This window comes from Taudactylus pleione, unplaced genomic scaffold (assembly GCF_031769625.1).
Source record: "Taudactylus pleione unplaced genomic scaffold, aTauple2 ptg002290l, whole genome shotgun sequence".
NCBI classification, from domain to species: domain Eukaryota; kingdom Metazoa; phylum Chordata; class Amphibia; order Anura; family Myobatrachidae; genus Taudactylus; species Taudactylus pleione.
This window is the reverse complement of record NW_028286681.1, coordinates 24,127-41,503: the sequence shown is the minus strand read 5'-3', so window position 1 is coordinate 41,503 and position 17,377 is coordinate 24,127. Positions and strand designations below refer to the sequence as shown.

The following is a 17,377-nucleotide window of genomic DNA, read 5'->3' as shown; positions in this document are numbered from 1 at the left end:
TTACCGGAGGATATGTTTCCTACATCCCAGGAGTGTGAATTATTTCAGAACAACCTAAGAGCTCGGCTCTTTTTCCGTTTTCACAGCGGTTCCAAATTCCACGTTCCGTCAAGCCATCCTTTTGCATCATCCATGATGTGTCCTCAGGTGGACCTCGTGGAGTCATGATTAAATCATCAGTTCCCAGTATACGTGTCAAGAACTCTAGATCCGCAGGCAGAGGCAGTTGATGCTCTGACAGTTCCATGGATCCACGACTTCGTTTACCTTTTTTCCTCCGATTCCTTTTCTTGATAGTCTTCTCAAGAGAATACAACACGAGTCTGCCTCTTTCAGTCTAGTGGCTCCAGGCTGGCCTCGGAGAAGTTGGTTCTCGAACCTTCGGTCCCTATTGGTAGACGACCCATGGGCCCTTCCTCTGCGGCCAGATCTTCTTCAGCAGGGTCTTTTCGTCCACCCCAACTTAGCGCAGCTGAGTTTAACGGGGTGGCTCTTGTAACGATATCTTAAGACGTAGAGGTATCCCAGACTCTGTTATTCCTACCATGCTGCGCGTCAGGAAGCCAGTTTCGGCTGCGCATTATCATTGAATCTGGCGTTCTTATATGTCGGGGTTTTCCATCTTGGATTTTTCGTCCTGACTGGATTGGATTATGGCTTTCGCCTTGGAACTTTAAAGATGCAGGTCTTTGCACTTTTTCTTTCAACGCTAATTGGCCCTCATTCCTGAGGTGCAGACAGTTCTTCAGGGGGTCTTGCATGTGCAGCCTCCTTTTGTACCTCCGGTAGCTCCTTGGGATTTGAACTTAGTGCTTCTGTTTCTTGAGTCGCCCTTGTTCGAACCTTTGGAAGCGGTTGATCTTAAGTACTTGTCCTGGGAGACGGTCATCCTTCTGACTCTAGCTTCGGCTCGTAGAGTTCCGGACTTGTGTGCTCTGTCCTATAAGCCACCTTGCCTTGTGTTTCATGCTGTTAGGGCGGAACTCTGGCCGGTAGCCGCCTTCCTTCCCAGGGTTGTGTCAGTTCCCATATCAACCAGCTTATTGTGGTTCTATCGTTGGTGGAGAACTCGGGTGATTCTTCTACCTTGGGGATGGTTAGTGCTCTCCACATTTATGTTGCCAGGACAGCGTCCCTCCGTAAGTCAGTCGCTTTTTGTCCTATGATGCTGTTCGGAGGTGTTGGGCAACTCTAAGCAGACGTTGGCACGTTGGATAGGTTGACTATTTATCAGGCTTATGTTAGTGCTGGACGTCGGCCTCCTTCGTCCTTCTCGGCTCATTCCACACGTTCTGTGGGTGCGTCGTGGGCGGCCGGTAGGGGAGCCTCCACGTCACAATTGTGCAGTGCGGCCACTTGGTCTTCTGTTCACACGTTTGAAAATCTTTTTTACAGATTTGACACGTTTGCTGCTTCAGCGTCTCGTTTTGGCCGTCTTGTTATACAGGTGCCGCAGAGCGCTCCCACCCGTGGGGAAAACTTTGGGACGTCCCCAGCGTAAGCAACCTCCAGTGTCCCCTAGTGGATGAAAGCGAAAATGGGATTTTGGTATCTACCGGTAAATCCTTTTCTCTGATTCCACAGGGGACACTGGACGCCCACCTCCTGCGCTCTTAACCTGCCTGTTCGGTTTGTTCCGTTTGTTGTATGTTTTCATTATTGTGTGTTCTTCTCTCCCTTTTACTCCGCTTGTTCTCCATCTCCTCTCGGTTTTCATTTTCTAAACTGAGGGCTGGTGGGGCATAGAGGGGGGAGGAGCTTCACACTTCTAAATTATTTAAAGTGCCAGCTCCAGCTATCCACGCCTCTATACCCCAGCGTAAGCAACCTCCAGTGTCCCCTGTGGAATCAGAGAAAAGGATTTACCAGTAGGTACCAAAATCCCATTTTTAGCCTTAAAAAACTCTTTGGTTGCTTTTGCAGTATGCTTCGGGTCATTGTCCATCTGCACTGTGAAGCGCCGTCCAATGAGTTCTGAAGCATTTGACTGAATATGAGCATATAATATTGCCCGAAACACTTCAGAATTCATTCTGCTGTTTTTGTCAGCAGTCACATCATCAATAAATACAAGGGAACCAGTTCCATTGGCAGCCATACATGCCCACGCCATGACACTACCACCACCATGCTTCACTGATGAGGTGGTATGTTTTGGATCATGAGCAGTTCCTTTCCTTCTCCATACTATTCTCTTCCCATCACTCTGGTACAAGTTGACCTTTGTCTCATCTGTCCATAGGATGTTGTTCCAGAACTGTAATGGCTTTTTTAGATGTTGTTTGGCAAACTCTAATCTGGTCTTCCTGTTTTTGTGGCTCACCAATGGTTTACATCTTGTGGTAAACCCTCTATATTCACTCTTGTGAAGTCTTCTCTTGATTGTTGACTTTGACACATATACACCTACCTCCTGGAGAGTGTTCTTGATTTGGCCAACTATTGTGAAGGGGTTTTTCTTCACCAGGGAAATAATTCTTCTGTCATCCACCTGTTTTCCGTGGTCTTCCGGGTCTTTTGGTGTTGCTGAGCTCTCCGGTGCGTTCATTCTTTTTAAGAATGTTCCAAACAGTTGATTTGGCCACACCTAATGTTTTTGCTATCTCTCTGATGGGATTACTTTGATTTTTCAGCCTAATGATGGCTTGCTTCACTGATAGTGACAGCTCCTTGGATCTCATATTGAGAGTCGACAGCAACTGATTCCAAATGCAAATGTCGCACCTAGAATCAACTCCAGACCTTTTACCTGCTTAATTGATAATGAAATAACGAGGGAATAGCCCACACCTGTCCATGAAATAGCTTTTGAGTTGATAGTCCCATTACTTTTGGCCCCTTAAAAAGTGGGAGGCACATATAGAAACCGCTGTAATTCCTACACCGTTCACCTGATTTGGATGTAATTACCCTCAAATTAAATCTGAAAGTCTGCAGGTAAATCACATCTTGTTTGTTTCATTTCAAAGCCATTGTGGTGGTGACTAGAGGCCAAAATATGAAAATTCTGTCAATGTCCCAATATTTATGCACCTGACTGTATTGTGTCTGTATGGTGTGTGTCACGTATGTGGATATATTGTGTCTGTATGGTGTGTGTCACGTATGCGGATATATTGTGTCTGTATGGTGTGTGTCACGTATGTGGATATATTGTGTCTGTGTGTGTATGGTGTGTGTCACGTATGCAGATATATTGTGTCTGTGTGTATGGTGTGTGTCACGTATGCAGATATATTGTGTCTGTATGGTGTGTGTCACGTATGCGGATATATTGTGTCTGTATGGTGTGTGTCACGTATGCGGATATATTGTGTCTGTATGGTGTGTGTCACGTATGCGGATGTCATGTTTCGGATATTGTGTGTCATGTATGTGTCACTTCCACCAACAAGTGACTTGAAAATACAAATTCTCTGTACACAATATAAACATATAATGTACCATTCTCTCCACCTCCTGTGTGTGGGGCTCATTCCCGGTCCCCCCCGTGTGTGGGGCTCATTCCCGGTCCCCCCCGTGTGTGGGGCTCATTCCCCCCCCCCCCCCCGTGTGCGCGTGGCTCATCCCCGGCCACCCCCCGTGTGCGCGTGGCTCATCCCCCCCCCCGTGTGCGCGTGGCTCATCCCCGCCCCCCCCCGTGTGCGCGTGGCTCATTCCCGCCCCCCCCCCCGTGTGCGCGTCTGTGGGGCTCATTCCCGCCCCCCCCCCGTGTGCGGGACTCATTCCCGCCGCCCCCCCCCCCCCCCCCCCGTGTGCGCGTGTGTGGGGCTCATTCCCGGTCCCCCGTGTGTGTGCTGATTCTCGGTTTGACTGTAAGGTTTATGATACATCCATCTGATAATATCTGTCTGTTTCCTACAGGAAGTTACAGCCACTGCCAGTCCCACAAAGTGTATTAAACCTGTTCCAAGACCCAGATGATACAGAGTACTGCGATGATGTCAGCAAACATGGAGGACGGCTGCGTAGCTTCCAACATGAGCGGGGAAACTGGGCGACTTATGTCTATGTACCATGTGAGTATAACTGTATCACGTATTCTGCGCTCTGTGGCGAGACCCACATACACACGATCCTGAGACGTACGCTCCTGTCCGGTCTAAAAAGCTGCTAATTATAAATGTGTGTCTGGGGCTCCCCTGAGCTGACCAGCCAGGGTGTAAAGGGGCAGGGTTGTCCTAAGCTTCTCTCTGGGGCTGACCAGCCAGGATATAAAGGGGCAGGGTTGTCCTAAGCTTCTCTCTGGGGCTGACCAGCCAGGATATAAAGGGGCAGGGTTGTCAGCTTCTCTCTGGGGCTCCCCTGAGCTGACCAGCCAGGGTGTAAAGGGGCAGGGTTGTCCTAAGCTTCTCTCTGGGGCTGACCAGCCAGGATATAAAGGGGCAGGGTTGTCCTAAGCTTCACTCTGGGGCTGACCAGCCAGGAGATAAAGGGGCAGGGTTGCCCTAAGCTTCTCTCTGGGGCTGACCAGCCAGGAGATAAAGGGGCAGGGTTGTCCTAAGCTTCTCTCTGGGGCTGACCAGCCAGGATATAAAGGGGCATTGTTGTCCTAAGCTTCACTCTGGGGCTGACCAGCCAGGATATAAAGGGGCAGGGTTGTCCTAAGCTTCACTCTGGGGCTGACCAGCCAGGAGATAAAGGGAAAGGGTTGTCCTAAGCTTCTCTCTGGTCCTCACCTGAGCTGACCAGCCAGGGTATAAAGGGGCAGGGTTGTCCTTAGCTTCTCTCTGGGGCTGACCTGAGCTAACCAGCCAGGGTGTAAAGGGGCAGGGTTGTCCTAAGCTTCTCTCTGAGGCTCCCCTGAGCTGACCAGCCAGGGTGTAAAGGGGCAGGGTTGTCCTAAGCTTCTCTCTGGGGCTGACCAGCCAGGATATAAAGGGGCAGGGTTGTCCTAAGCTTCACTCTGGGGCTGACCAGCCAGGAGATAAAGGGGCAGGGTTGCCCTAAGCTTCTCTCTGGGGCTGACCAGCCAGGGTATAAAGGGGCAGGGTTGTCCTTAGCTTCTCTCTGGGGCTGACCTGAGCTAACCAGCCAGGGTGTAAAGGGGCAGGGTTGTCCTAAGCTTCTCTCTGAGGCTCCCCTGAGCTGACCAGCCAGGGTGTAAAGGGGCAGGGTTGTCCTAAGCTTCTCTCTGAGGCTGACCAGCCAGGAGATAAAGGGGCAGGGTTGTCCTAAGCTTCTCTCTGGGGCTGACCAGCCAGGAGATAAAGGGGCAGGGTTGTCCTAAGCTTCACTCTGGGGCTGACCAGCCAGGATATAAAGGGGCAGGGTTGTCCTAAGCTTCTCTCTGGGGCTGACCAGCCAGGAGATAAAGGGGCAGGGTTGTCCTAAGCTTCTCTCTGGGGCTGACCTGAGCTAACCAGCCAGGGTATAAAGGGGCAGGGTTGTCCTAAGCTTCACTCTGGGGCTGACCAGCCAGGAGATAAAGGGGCAGGGTTGTCCTAAGCTTCTCTCTGGGGCTGACCAGCCAGGAGATAAAGGGGCAGGGTTGTCCTAAGCTTCTCTCTGGGGCTGACCAGCCAGGGTGTAAAGGGGCAGGGTTGTCCTAAGCTTCTCTCTGAGGCTCCCCTGAGCTGACCAGCCAGGGTGTAAAGGGCCAGGGTTGTCCTAAGCTTCTCTCTGGGGCTGACCTGAGCTGTCCAGCCAGGAGATAAAGGGGCAGGGTTGTCCTAAGCTTCACTCTGGGGCTGACCAGCCAGGAGATAAAGGGGCAGGGTTGTCCTAAGCTTCTCTCTGGGGCTGACCAGCCAGGATATAAAGGGGCAGGGTTGTCCTAAGCTTCACTCTGGGGCTGACCAGCCAGGAGATAAAGGGGCAGGGTTGTCCTAAGCTTCTCTCTGGGGCTGACCAGCCAGGAGATAAAGGGGCAGGGTTGTCCTAAGCTTCTCTCTGGGGCTGACCTGAGCTAACCAGCCAGGGTGTAAAGGGGCAGGGTTGTCCTAAGCTTCTCTCTGAGGCTCCCCTGAGCTGACCAGCCAGGGTGTAAAGGGGCAGGGTTGTCCTAAGCTTCTCTCTGGGGCTGACCAGCCAGGAGATAAAGGGGCAGGGTTGTCCTAAGCTTCTCTCTGGGGCTGACCAGCCAGGATATAAAGGGGCAGGGTTGTCCTTAGCTTCTCTCTGGGGCTGACCAGCCAGGATATAAAGGGGCAGGGTTGTCCTTAGCTTCTCTCTGGGGCTGACCTGAGCTAACCAGCAAGGAGATAAAGGGCCAGGGTTGTCCTAAGCTTCTCTCTGGGGCTGACCTGAGCTGTCCAGCCAGGATATAAAGGGCCAGGGTTGTCCTAAGCTTCACTCTGGGGCTGACCAGCCAGGAGATAAAGGGGCAGGGTTGTCCTAAGCTTCACTCTGGGGCTGACCAGCCAGGAGATAAAGGGGCAGGGTTGTCCTAAGCTTCACTCTGGGGCTGACCAGCCAGGAGATAAAGGGGCAGGGTTGTCCTAAGCTTCTCTCTGGGGCTGACCAGCCAGGAGATAAAGGGGCAGGGTTGTCCTAAGCTTCTCTCTGGGGCTGACCAGCCAGGAGATAAAGGGGCAGGGTTGTCAGCTTCTCTCTGGGGCTCCCCTGAGCTGACCAGCAAGGAGATAAAGGGCCAGGGTTGTCCTAAGCTTCTCTCTGGGGCTGACCAGCCAGGAGATAAAGAGGCAGGGTTGTCCTAAACTTCTCTCTGGTCCTCACCTGAGCTGACCAGCCAGGGTATAAAGGGGCAGGGTTGTCCTTAGCTTCTCTCTGGGGCTGACCTGAGCTAACCAGCAAGGAAATAAAGGGCCAGGGTTGTCCTAAGCTTCTCTCTGGGGCTGACCAGCCAGGATATAAAGGGGCAGGGTTGTCCTAAGCTTCTCTCTGGGGCTGACCTGAGCTAACCAGCCAGGGTATAAAGGGGCAGGGTTGTCCTAAGCTGCTCTCTGGGGCTGATGTAGATTTGGTGGCACTTGGAGGGGGAGAACATTTGTAGGCCTAGTACTGGAAGTGCACCTGCATAAAGGCAATATAGCCACATCAGAGCCTTGCGCCTGTCCCGCGGCTAAGCAACCCCTGGTGCAGCTTCTGATTGGCTGATCCGCTGATACTACATAAACACTAGTCAACAGTTTTTCAAGTTTTTTTTGGTTTTGTTTTTCGGCAACATGAAAGAAATAGGATGATTGTGCCTAAATCGTTACATGAATTTGGCAGTAAGACGTTTGTAACAAGTCACAGTTTTATGTTTTGCTAATGCCGTCTTTGTTTTAAAATTTATTTTTAATTTTTTTTTAAAATGTCAGTGAATTGAATGGCTTAAAGCTGGGATAATTCTGGAAAAGTCACATCTGATAACAAAAAGCACGTTTAGGACACAAATATATATAAATAATACAAATCCCCGCAAAGGTGGGTGGATAAATTAGGAAAATATACTACTTAGTTATTTTGTGCTTATGTATAGTGTGGTCCTCCCGTGTCACACACCATCAATAATCGCCCGTCACCGCTGGGTCTCATCCCCCTGATGCTCCTTTGTGCGGATATCTTGATGGAGTCGTTCTACCAGCTCATCACTCACAGCTCCCAGATTGTCCAGATGCGAATGTGAGAAATGTATCTTTAGCGTCATACGGCTTCCGGAGTTAGTAAATAAAGAAGAAAAGGATAAAGAGCTGAATTACTGAATAAATCCTCACCTACCGCAGACCTGAAGGACTCCATGCAGCTAACTCTGCCGCGTTACGTTTATCTCCTAAAGCCTCACCTACCGCAGACCCGAAGGACTCCATGCAGCTAACTCTGCCGCGTTACGTTTATCTCCTAAAACCTCACCTACCGCAGACCTGAAGGACTCCATGCAGCTAACTCTGCCGCGTTACGTTTATCTCCTAAAGCCTCACCTACCGCAGACCTGAAGGACTCCATGCAGCTAACTCTGCCGCGTTACGTTTATCTCCTAAAGCCTCACCTACCGCAGACCCGAAGGACTCCATGCAGCTAACTCTGCCGCGTTATATTCATCTCCTAAAGCCTCACCTACCGCAGACCTGAAGGACTCCATGCAGCTAACTCTGCCGCGTTACGTTTATCTCCTAAAGCCTCACCTACCGCAGACCTGAAGGACTCCATGCAGCTAACTCTGCCGCGTTATATTCATCTCCTAAAGCCTCACCTACCGCAGACCTGAAGGACTCCATGCAGCTAACTCTGCCGCGTTACGTTAATCTCCTAAAGCCTCACCAACCGCAGACCTGAAGGACTCCATGCAGCTAACTCTGCCGCGTTACGTTTATCTACTTAGCCTCACAACCGCAGACCCGAAGGACTCCATGCAGCTAACTCTGCCGCGTTACGTTTATCTCCTAAAGCCTCACCTACCGCAGACCTGAAGGACTCCATGCAGCTAACTCTGCCGCGTTATATTCATCTCCTAAAGCCTCACCAACCGCAGACCCGAAGGACTCCATGCAGCTAACTCTGCCGCGTTACGTTTATCTACTTAGCCTCACAACCGCAGACCCGAAGGACTCCATGCAGCTAACTCTGCCGCGTTACGTTTATCTCCTAAAGCCTCACCTACCGCAGACCTGAAGGACTCCATGCAGCTAACTCTGCCGCGTTACGTTTATCTCCTAAAGCCTCACAACCGCAGACCCGAAGGACTCCATGCAGCTAACTCTACCGCGTTACGTTTATCTCCTAAAGCCTCACCAACCTCAGACCCGAAGGACTCCATGCAGCTAACTCTGCCGCGTTACGTTTATCTCCTAAAGCCTCACAACCGCAGACCCGAAGGACTCCATGCAGCTAACTCTGCCGCGTTACGTTTATCTCCTAAAGCCTCACCTACCGCAGACCTGAAGGACTCCATGCAGCTAACTCTGCCGCGTTACGTTTATCTCCTAAAGCCTCACCTACCGCAGACCTGAAGGACTCCATGCAGCTAACTCTGCCGCGTTACGTTTATCTCCTAAAGCCTCACCTACCGCAGACCTGAAGGACTCCATGCAGCTAACTCTGCCGCGTTACGTTTATCTTGGAAGGTTTTGTATAGTTTGAGAGCCTAGAAATATACCTTCCTTCCACTTGGCATCACTCAAATTCGGAAACTGACCTTTCTTCTTCAGGGTCCATGGGGAAACAATGGGGTGTAGAAGGTTTTTAGGACTGTTCACTAACAGCTAAAGCTTTACATGTCCCAGGATGCTCTGGTCTGGTCCTTCACCCCCCCCCCCCCCCCTTCCCCCCTTTATAACCCGCCCACAGCCTGAGCCAATTCAGTTTGTTGTTGGTGTCGGCAGGGACTGCTTCATCACCTCTCCGCCGCGCCGCAACTCCAGCCATCGGCTCGGTACTTACGGCGGGGCATCGGGGGCCTAGCTAGTATGGCTTCACAGGAGGACCCCAGACTGCATCTGGTACACAGGGGGACAGGTAAGGCGGGAATCCGCGTCTTTAATGCAGTCCTACCTCCGGTCTCCGGAGACAGACCAGAGGTGCTGATACGGACACCAGTCTGTCCGGGACTCCACTAGACCACCAGGGCTAACTTAACTGGCGCAGGTTATAAGCGACCAGGGAACCGGTGGTTGATGTCAGTATAGGGGAGGTCATCTCTTCCTGCGGCCCCTCCCCCAGCTCAGGGCGCCATTGCACAGCCGTCTTGCTGCCTCTGAGCTGCTCCTCCGCCCCCTCAGAGACCCACAGCAGCCACAGGTCTCCGGGAACGCTGGGTCCAGTTTCCCTGTATACCTCTCCTAGGAGCCAGGTTATACAGCGCTATATCCTACCAGCCACTAAGGTCTGTGTAGTTATACTGTATACCCTGCAGTGTGTGTGACCTGTGCTAGCGCTGCTGTCTGTGTAGTTATACTGTATACCCTGCAGTGTATGTGACCTGTGCTAGCACTGCTGTCTGTGTAGTTATACTGTATACCCTGCAGTGTATGTGACGTGCTAGCGCTGCTGTCTGTGTAGTTATACTGTATACCCTGCAGTGTATGTGACATGTGCTAGTGCTGCTGTCTGTGTAGTTATACTGTATACCCTGCAGTGTGTGTGACCTGTGCTAGCGCTGCTGTCTGTGTAGTTATACTGTATACCCTGCAGTGTGTGTGACCTGTGCTAGCGCTGCTGTCTGTGTAGTTATACTGTATACCCTGCAGTGTGTGTGACCTGTGCTAGCGCTGCTGTCTGTGTAGTTATACTGTATACCCTGCAGTGTATGTGACCTGTGCTAGCGCTGCTGTCTGTGTAGTTATACTGTATACCCTGCAGTGTGTGTGACCTGTGCTAGCGCTGCTGTCTGTGTAGTTATACTGTATACCCTGCAGTGTGTGTGACCTGTGCTAGCGCTGCTGTCTGTGTAGTTATACTGTATACTCTGCAGTGTGTGTGACCTGTGCTAGCGCTGCTGTCTGTGTAGTTATACTGTATACTCTGCAGTGTATGTGACCTGTGCTAGCGCTGCTGTCTGTGTAGTTATACTGTATACCCTGCAGTGTATGTGACCTGTGCTAGCGCTGCTGTCTGTGTAGTTATACTGTATACCCTGCAGTGTGTGTGACCTGTGCTAGCGCTGCTGTCTGTGTAGTTATACTGTATACCCTGCAGTGTGTGTGACCTGTGCTAGCGCTGCTGTCTGTGTAGTTATACTGTATACCCTGCAGTGTGTGTGACCTGTGCTAGCGCTGCTGTCTGTGTAGTTATACTGTATACTCTGCAGTGTATGTGACCTGTGCTAGCGCTGCTGTCTGTGTAGTTATACTGTATACCCTGCAGTGTGTGTGACCTGTGCTAGCGCTGCTGTCTGTGTAGTTATACTGTATATCCTGCAGTGTATGTGACCTGTGCTAGCGCTGCTGTCTGTGTAGTTATACTGTATACCCTGCAGTGTGTGTGACCTGTGCTAGCGCTGCTGTCTGTGTAGTTATACTGTATACCCTGCAGTGTATGTGACCTGTGCTAGCGCTGCTGTCTGTGTAGTTATACTGTATACTCTGCAGTGTGTGTGACCTGTGCTAGCGCTGCTGTCTGTGTAGTTATACTGTATACCCTGCAGTGTATGTGACCTGTGCTAGCGCTGCTGTCTGTGTAGTTATACTGTATACCCTGCAGTGTGTGTGACCTGTGCTAGCGCTGCTGTCTGTGTAGTTATACTGTATACCCTGCAGTGTGTGTGACATGTGCTAGCGCTGCTGTCTGTGTAGTTATACTGTATACCCTGCAGTGTGTGACCTGTGCTAGCGCTGCTGTCTGTGTAGTTATACTGTATACCCTGCAGTGTATGTGACGTGCTAGCGCTGCTGTCTGTGTAGTTATACTGTATACCCTGCAGTGTGTGTGACCTGTGCTAGCGCTGCTGTCTGTGTAGTTATACTGTATACCCTGCAGTGTGTGTGACCTGTGCTGTCTGTGTAGTTATACTGTATACTCTGCAGTGTATGTGACCTGTGCTAGCGCTGCTGTCTGTGTAGTTATACTGTATACCCTGCAGTGTATGTGACCTGTGCTAGCGCTGCTGTCTGTTTTCTCTCTCCTGTCCGTTTATACCTTTCCCTTTCTTTCACAATAACTCTGGGACACTGGTGTATAAGGGGGTCACTGTACCTGTATTTGTGAAGTCTGTCACATATATTGTGTGTTGCACGCTGCTCAGTGCCATATGGGATTATACTCTCCTTGCAGCTATGTCTGGCACAGGCAAGGATAACAAACAGGCTGCTGCTCCTATACTGGTCTCTTGCAGGTCCAGTTCAGCAGGATTAACCCAGGAGGATTTGATTAAAGATAGTCTATCTGGATCTTGTTATACTGTCCCGGGCCAGTCAGCCCCTGCTCAGGATCCCCCCTGATCTTCCTTTTCACAGATGTTGGTATAGATTGCGGATCGCCTAGCCGTCCCTGCGGTAGCTCCCCTTATGGGATTGACACCACAGGTACTCCCTGCAATACCAGTACCTCCTATACCTCCTCCATGGGTAGACATGCTCTCTACCTCAGTGCAGAGTCAAACGGCTACTTCTACAGGTTTTCAACAAACTTTGCAAAGTGAGAGGCCCCTACCCAGTAATACTACTATACATGCTGTGCTATCCTCACAGTTCTCAGACCTGAGGTATCATCTGGGGAGGCAGAAGATCTCTCTCTGTCTCTCTCTGTCTCTCTCTTCCCCTCCCCCCCACCCATTTAGAAGCTTCAGTCTGAATTGAATGTTCCTGCACTAGTGAGGGGGGCTGTCAGATCAATTCTTCAAACAGAAGATGCAGAGCCCATTCCGAAAGCAAAAGAGCCCCTCTTTAAGTGACAAAGTGGTTTTAGCGGAATTCCCTCTCTCAGATCCGCTTTCTGAACTCATGAGCGAGGCATGGAATACGCCAGGTAATAAGTTCCAGCTACCAAAACGCCTGGTTTCTTTTTATGCTATTCCAGTAGTTTCCCAAGCGGTGAAATCCCACGTGACACATCTAGTTAAATGCTTTACTTTACCTATTCCTACAGCAACCTCTTTAAAGTAGTCGATGGATTGAAGGTTGCCGCAAATCTGTGTATGCTATTACTCGTCCAGCAATGGCTACTGCCTGGGTGGCCAAAGCCATTGAGAGCTGGGCAGATGCTCTAGAGAACGAATTTCCCTCTGAGTCTTCTCGGGAGCAGCTGTCCTACATCTCGCACATGAGGGATATAGCCTCCTATTTGGGAGAAGCGGCTTTGGATACTGGTCTCCTAGCTCCAAGGCATCTGCTACTTCAGTGGTAGCACCTTGCAATCACTGCCTTACCCTGCGGAGATCCTGTTTGGCCCAGAGTTGGACAAGATTTTGGCTACCTTGGCAGCTTCTAAGACTGCTTTCCTTCCCTCAGCATCTACACCAAGGCCTCGGATGTTATCCTTTTAGGTACTTTCATCCCCAGGGATAAGCTAACGGTCAGTCCTATCCATGGCAATTGGCTTCCACAAAGGCCTCCAGGCCCAGGACCAAGCAGGCCTGGGCTACTAGACATCCAGCTGCTAAATCTAAGGATAAGCCTTCAGTCTGACTGGGTGGGCCTCCCCTAGGGGATCTCTGGGTGGGAGCCCGACTTCTTCAGTTCGCCCAGTTCTGGATTCAGACCACCACAGACGCCTGGGTACAAGAAGTGGTGTCTCACGGGTTCGCACTATCATTCCTGAGACTGCTCCCGCAGCAGTTTTTACACAGGCCCTCATCAGACCTGAGCAAAGCCCTGCTCCTCCAGATGGCCCTTCAGTCCTTGCTGCACTCCAGTCCCGTCATCACAGCAAGGAAAGGGTTTTTACTCTAGCCTTTTCTTGGTTCAGAAGCCCAATGGGTCTCATCGGCCTATCCTCAATCTCAAGTCTCTGAACCATGGCCTTTATACACCAACATGGCTGGTTGATCAACTGGAAAAAGTCCTCCCTGACCCCTTCTCAAAGTATGGGTACATCTGGGAGCCCTTGTGGATTCTCAAGTTCAGAGAATCTTCCTGACAGCAGGACAAATTTCCGCACTACAGCAACGAGTGCTCAGGTTACTCCACAGTCGCCGAGTGTCCATTCACTCAGCAATGCAGACCTTGGGGTCCATGGTAACCACCTTCCATATCCTGTAGTTCACTCAGTTCCACTCCAGGCCCATTCAAAACCTAATCCCAGGTAGAATGGGCTGATCAGATCCCAGACGTGGGCCTCTCTCCGGAAGTTCACCTATCCCTCTCCTGGTGGTTACAGACTTCCCACTTATACACGGATCGCCCCTTCTGGATCCCGGATTGGGTGTTCCTCACCACGGACGCAAGCCTCCGTGTGTGGGGCACAGTGACCGGCCAACACTCACTCCAGGGTCGTTGGACTCCCACAGAGAGGGTCTTACCAATCAACGTCCTTGAGCTCCGAGCCATCTACAGAGCCCTCACTGTGGCTCCGGACATACTTCAGTGCAGGCCAGTAAAAGTACAGTCTGACAGTGCCACGGCGGTGGTCTACCTCAATCACCAGGGAGGCACTCGCTGTCTGTCTGCAATGGCAGAAGTGGCACACATTCTCACATGGGCCGAACGTAATCTCCCAGTTATCTCCGCGGTGTTCATCCTGGGGATTCTCAATTGGGAAGCGGATTTTCCCAGCCGTCACGACGTGCACATCGGGGAGTGGTCTCTACACCCAGAAGTCTTTCAGCTCCTAGTGGACAAATGGGGTCTACCAAACGTGGACCTCATGGCCTCACGACACAACCACAAGCTGAAGGTGTACGGGTCCAGGACAATTGACCCCGAAGCAGCCTTCGTAGATGCCTTGTCAGTGAAGTGGACCTTTCATCTGGCATATCTCTTCCCTCGTGTCTCCCCTCTTCCTTGGGTCCTTCAGAAATTCAAGCAAGACGGTGGCAGTATCCTGTTGGTAACTCCGGTTTGGTCCAGACGCCATTGGTACTCCGATCTTCAGAGTCTCTCTATAGACGCTCCTTTCCCACTTACTCTACGACCAGACCTGTTGTCTCAGGGTCCCTGTCTACATCCTATCCTGGCCCGTCTGTCTTTGACGACGTGGCTCTTGAGACATCCCTCCTAAGGTCCAAAGGTTTTTCTCGCTCTGTGATCCAGACCATGCTCGAGCGCGTAAGCCGGCCTCTGCCCAGATCTATCACCGGGTGTGACATACATACTTCCGCTGGTGTGCTACCAGAAGCTATTACCCTCTGATTTTTCGGGTTTCTCAAATACTTGCCTTTCTTCAAGCTGGATTGGATCTGGGACTCCATCTGGCCTCTCTGAAAGTGCACGTCTCTGCTCTGTCCATCTGGTTCCAGAATTGCTCCGCTGCCGAAAGTTCACACCTTCCTTCAGGGGTTTCTTCCGTATTCAACCTCCCTTTTGTCCCTCCTGTGGCTCCGTGGGATTTGTCAGTGGTTCTCCACGTACTTCAGGCCCCTCCGATTGAGCCTGCAAAGACTTTACTTTTTCTTCTGGCCATCGCGTCTGCTCGTAGTGTGTCAGATTTGGTGTCGCTCTCCATTTCTGATCTTTCATCAGGTCCATACTCTGAAGGTCTACGTGGACCGTACTAGTTCCATCAGGAAAATGGACTCCCTCTTTCTCCTATATGGATTCCACAAGAAGGGATGGCCAGCTAACAAACAGTCATGTGAAGCCATCTGGCCAGAGTCTATCTCACAGGCTTACCCGCAGACTGGCCTTCCTGTGCCAGATACAGTGTCTGCTCATTCTACTCACTCTGTGGGTCCCTTGTGGGTAGACTGCTGTGGCACGTCTGCCGAACTATGCAAGGAGGCCCATGTGGTCTTCTGTCCACACCTTTTTTTTAGGTTCTATGCCTTTGATACAGTTGCCTCTCAGGATGCTTCCTTCGAGCGTAGGGTTCTCCTCCCAGCTCAGGAGCATCCACGCCCTTGAACAACTGCTTTAGGACATCCCCATTGTCTCCCCTGTGGAGCCCTATGGACCCTGAAGACTTTCTTTGAAGTCCATAGGGTCCACAGGGCACACGCCCTTTTGCACCTGCCTTCTGTGTGTGAGATTCCTCAGTGTACCAGTGTTCCTTCTCCCCTATCCTGCTCCTGCCTTGGGTTTGTTAACAAAACTGAAGTGCTCTCAGGCTGTGGGCAGGGTATAAAGGGAAGGTCCGGAGCATCCTGGGACATGTAAAGGTGCATACACACGGTCAGATGAACGATTTGACCAACGATTTGAACTATGGGCCTAATTCGGACCCGCTCGCAAGTGGGTCGATGTTAGCCCAGTGCGCATGCGCGCGACGGAGGCGGCTCCGTTGTGCGCATGCGCGAGACCCGGACAGCGACTGGCAAGTCGTCGCTATGGGTCTTGCTGCAAAGGGGGTGTGCTGTCGATGGTGAGTGACCATTGGGGGCGTGGCTGGCCAGACTGAGGCGTTCCCACGGAACGCCTACCTTCTGGGGCCGGCCCCACTGACCTCACAAGTGAGGTCAGTGGGAGTGCCTTCGGCTCTGATAGAGCCGAAAGCGCTCCAGGGCTTGCGGCAACGAGACCCTACCACAAGGGTCTCGTCGCAAGCCCGATGGTCTTGACCATCGCGCCCATCGTTTTGCTCGCTATAGCTTTGGATGGTCACCCACAGCTATGCGAACGGCCAGGAGGCCGCTCTAAAAAGAGAGGACGGCCCTGATTCAGAGCGAGCGTTCTGTCAGAGTGTCCGGCTCTGAATCAGGGCCTATGAACGATTTTTGACTGCATTAAAATGAATGGATTCGTCCAAATCTGACTGCAAACACATCAGATGTCAGATATCGTTATCTGACCATCGGGAACGCGCATCGTTCATTGTTCAGATATGTCAGACTTTCCTTCAGATATGAACGATTTTTTAAAAATAGTTATCATTTAGATCTGAAGAAAAAATCTGACCGTGTGTGTAGGCACCATTATCTGACCGTGTGTGTGCACCATTATCTGACCGTGTGTATGCACCATTATCTGACCGTGTGTGTGCACCATTATCTGACCGTGTGTAGGTACCATTAGCTGACCGTGTGTAGGCACCATTATCTGACCGTGTGTGTATGCACCATTATCTGACCGTGTGTGTGCCCCATTATCTGACCGTGTGTAGGCACCATTATCTGACCGTGTGTAGGCACCATTATCTGACCGTGTGTGTGCTCCATTATCTGACCGTGTGTGTGCTCCATTATCTGACCGTGTGTGTGTATGCTCCATTATCTGACCGTGTGTGTGTATGCTCCATTATCTGACCGTGTGTGTGTATGCTCCATTATCTGACCGTGTGTGTGTATGCTCCATTATCTGACCGTGTGTGTGTATGCTCCATTATCTGACCGTGTGTGTGTATGCTCCATTATCTGACCGTGTGTGTGTATGCTCCATTATCTGACCGTGTGTGTGTATGCTCCATTATCTGACCGTGTGTGTGTATGCTCCATTATCTGACCGTGTGTGTGTATGCTCCATTATCTGACCGTGTGTGTGTACGCTCCATTATCTGACCGTGTGTGTGTACGCTCCATTAAGCTTTAGCTGTTGGTGCCCAGATGTCCTAACTACCACCTACACCCCCATTGTCTCCCTGTGGACCCTATGGACTTCGAAGAAAAAGAATTAACAAAGATAAGTTTTGCCATAACTATCATTTTTAAATACTGAAAGCCTTTATCATTTTTGTCTGTAGCCATTACACATTACGTTAGGCCTCATAGAAATTATGTAACGGAGGGAGAGGCACCATGTCGGGTTTATATGTATATTGTGCTGTCTAGGGACAAACTCCTCTCTGATTTGCCAGTCCTGCATTATTTAATGCTGCTGTGTTGTGTGACTGTCCCATAAGCACAGAAAACATTAATACTGTATAAAACCTCCCAGCAATCCAAGCAATGACTTCCAGATCCGCCAGCACA

The 17,377-nt window shown here is 51.0% G+C and overlaps 1 protein-coding gene across 1 annotated transcript in view; it reads left to right on the top strand.

Annotated features, from left to right (window-relative positions):
- USB1 (U6 snRNA biogenesis phosphodiesterase 1) overlaps positions 1-17,377 on the top strand; it is a gene marked incomplete at its 3' end in the record, with an annotated part of 32,712 nt that overhangs the window by 139 nt on the left and 15,196 nt on the right. The window contains exons 2-5 of the mRNA XM_088466019.1: positions 49-194; positions 298-365; positions 1,396-1,447; positions 3,845-4,019. Of these exons, the coding sequence (XP_088322145.1) occupies positions 49-194; positions 298-365; positions 1,396-1,447; positions 3,845-4,019 (441 nt within the window). The remainder of the gene's footprint in view (positions 1-48; positions 195-297; positions 366-1,395; positions 1,448-3,844; positions 4,020-17,377) is intronic.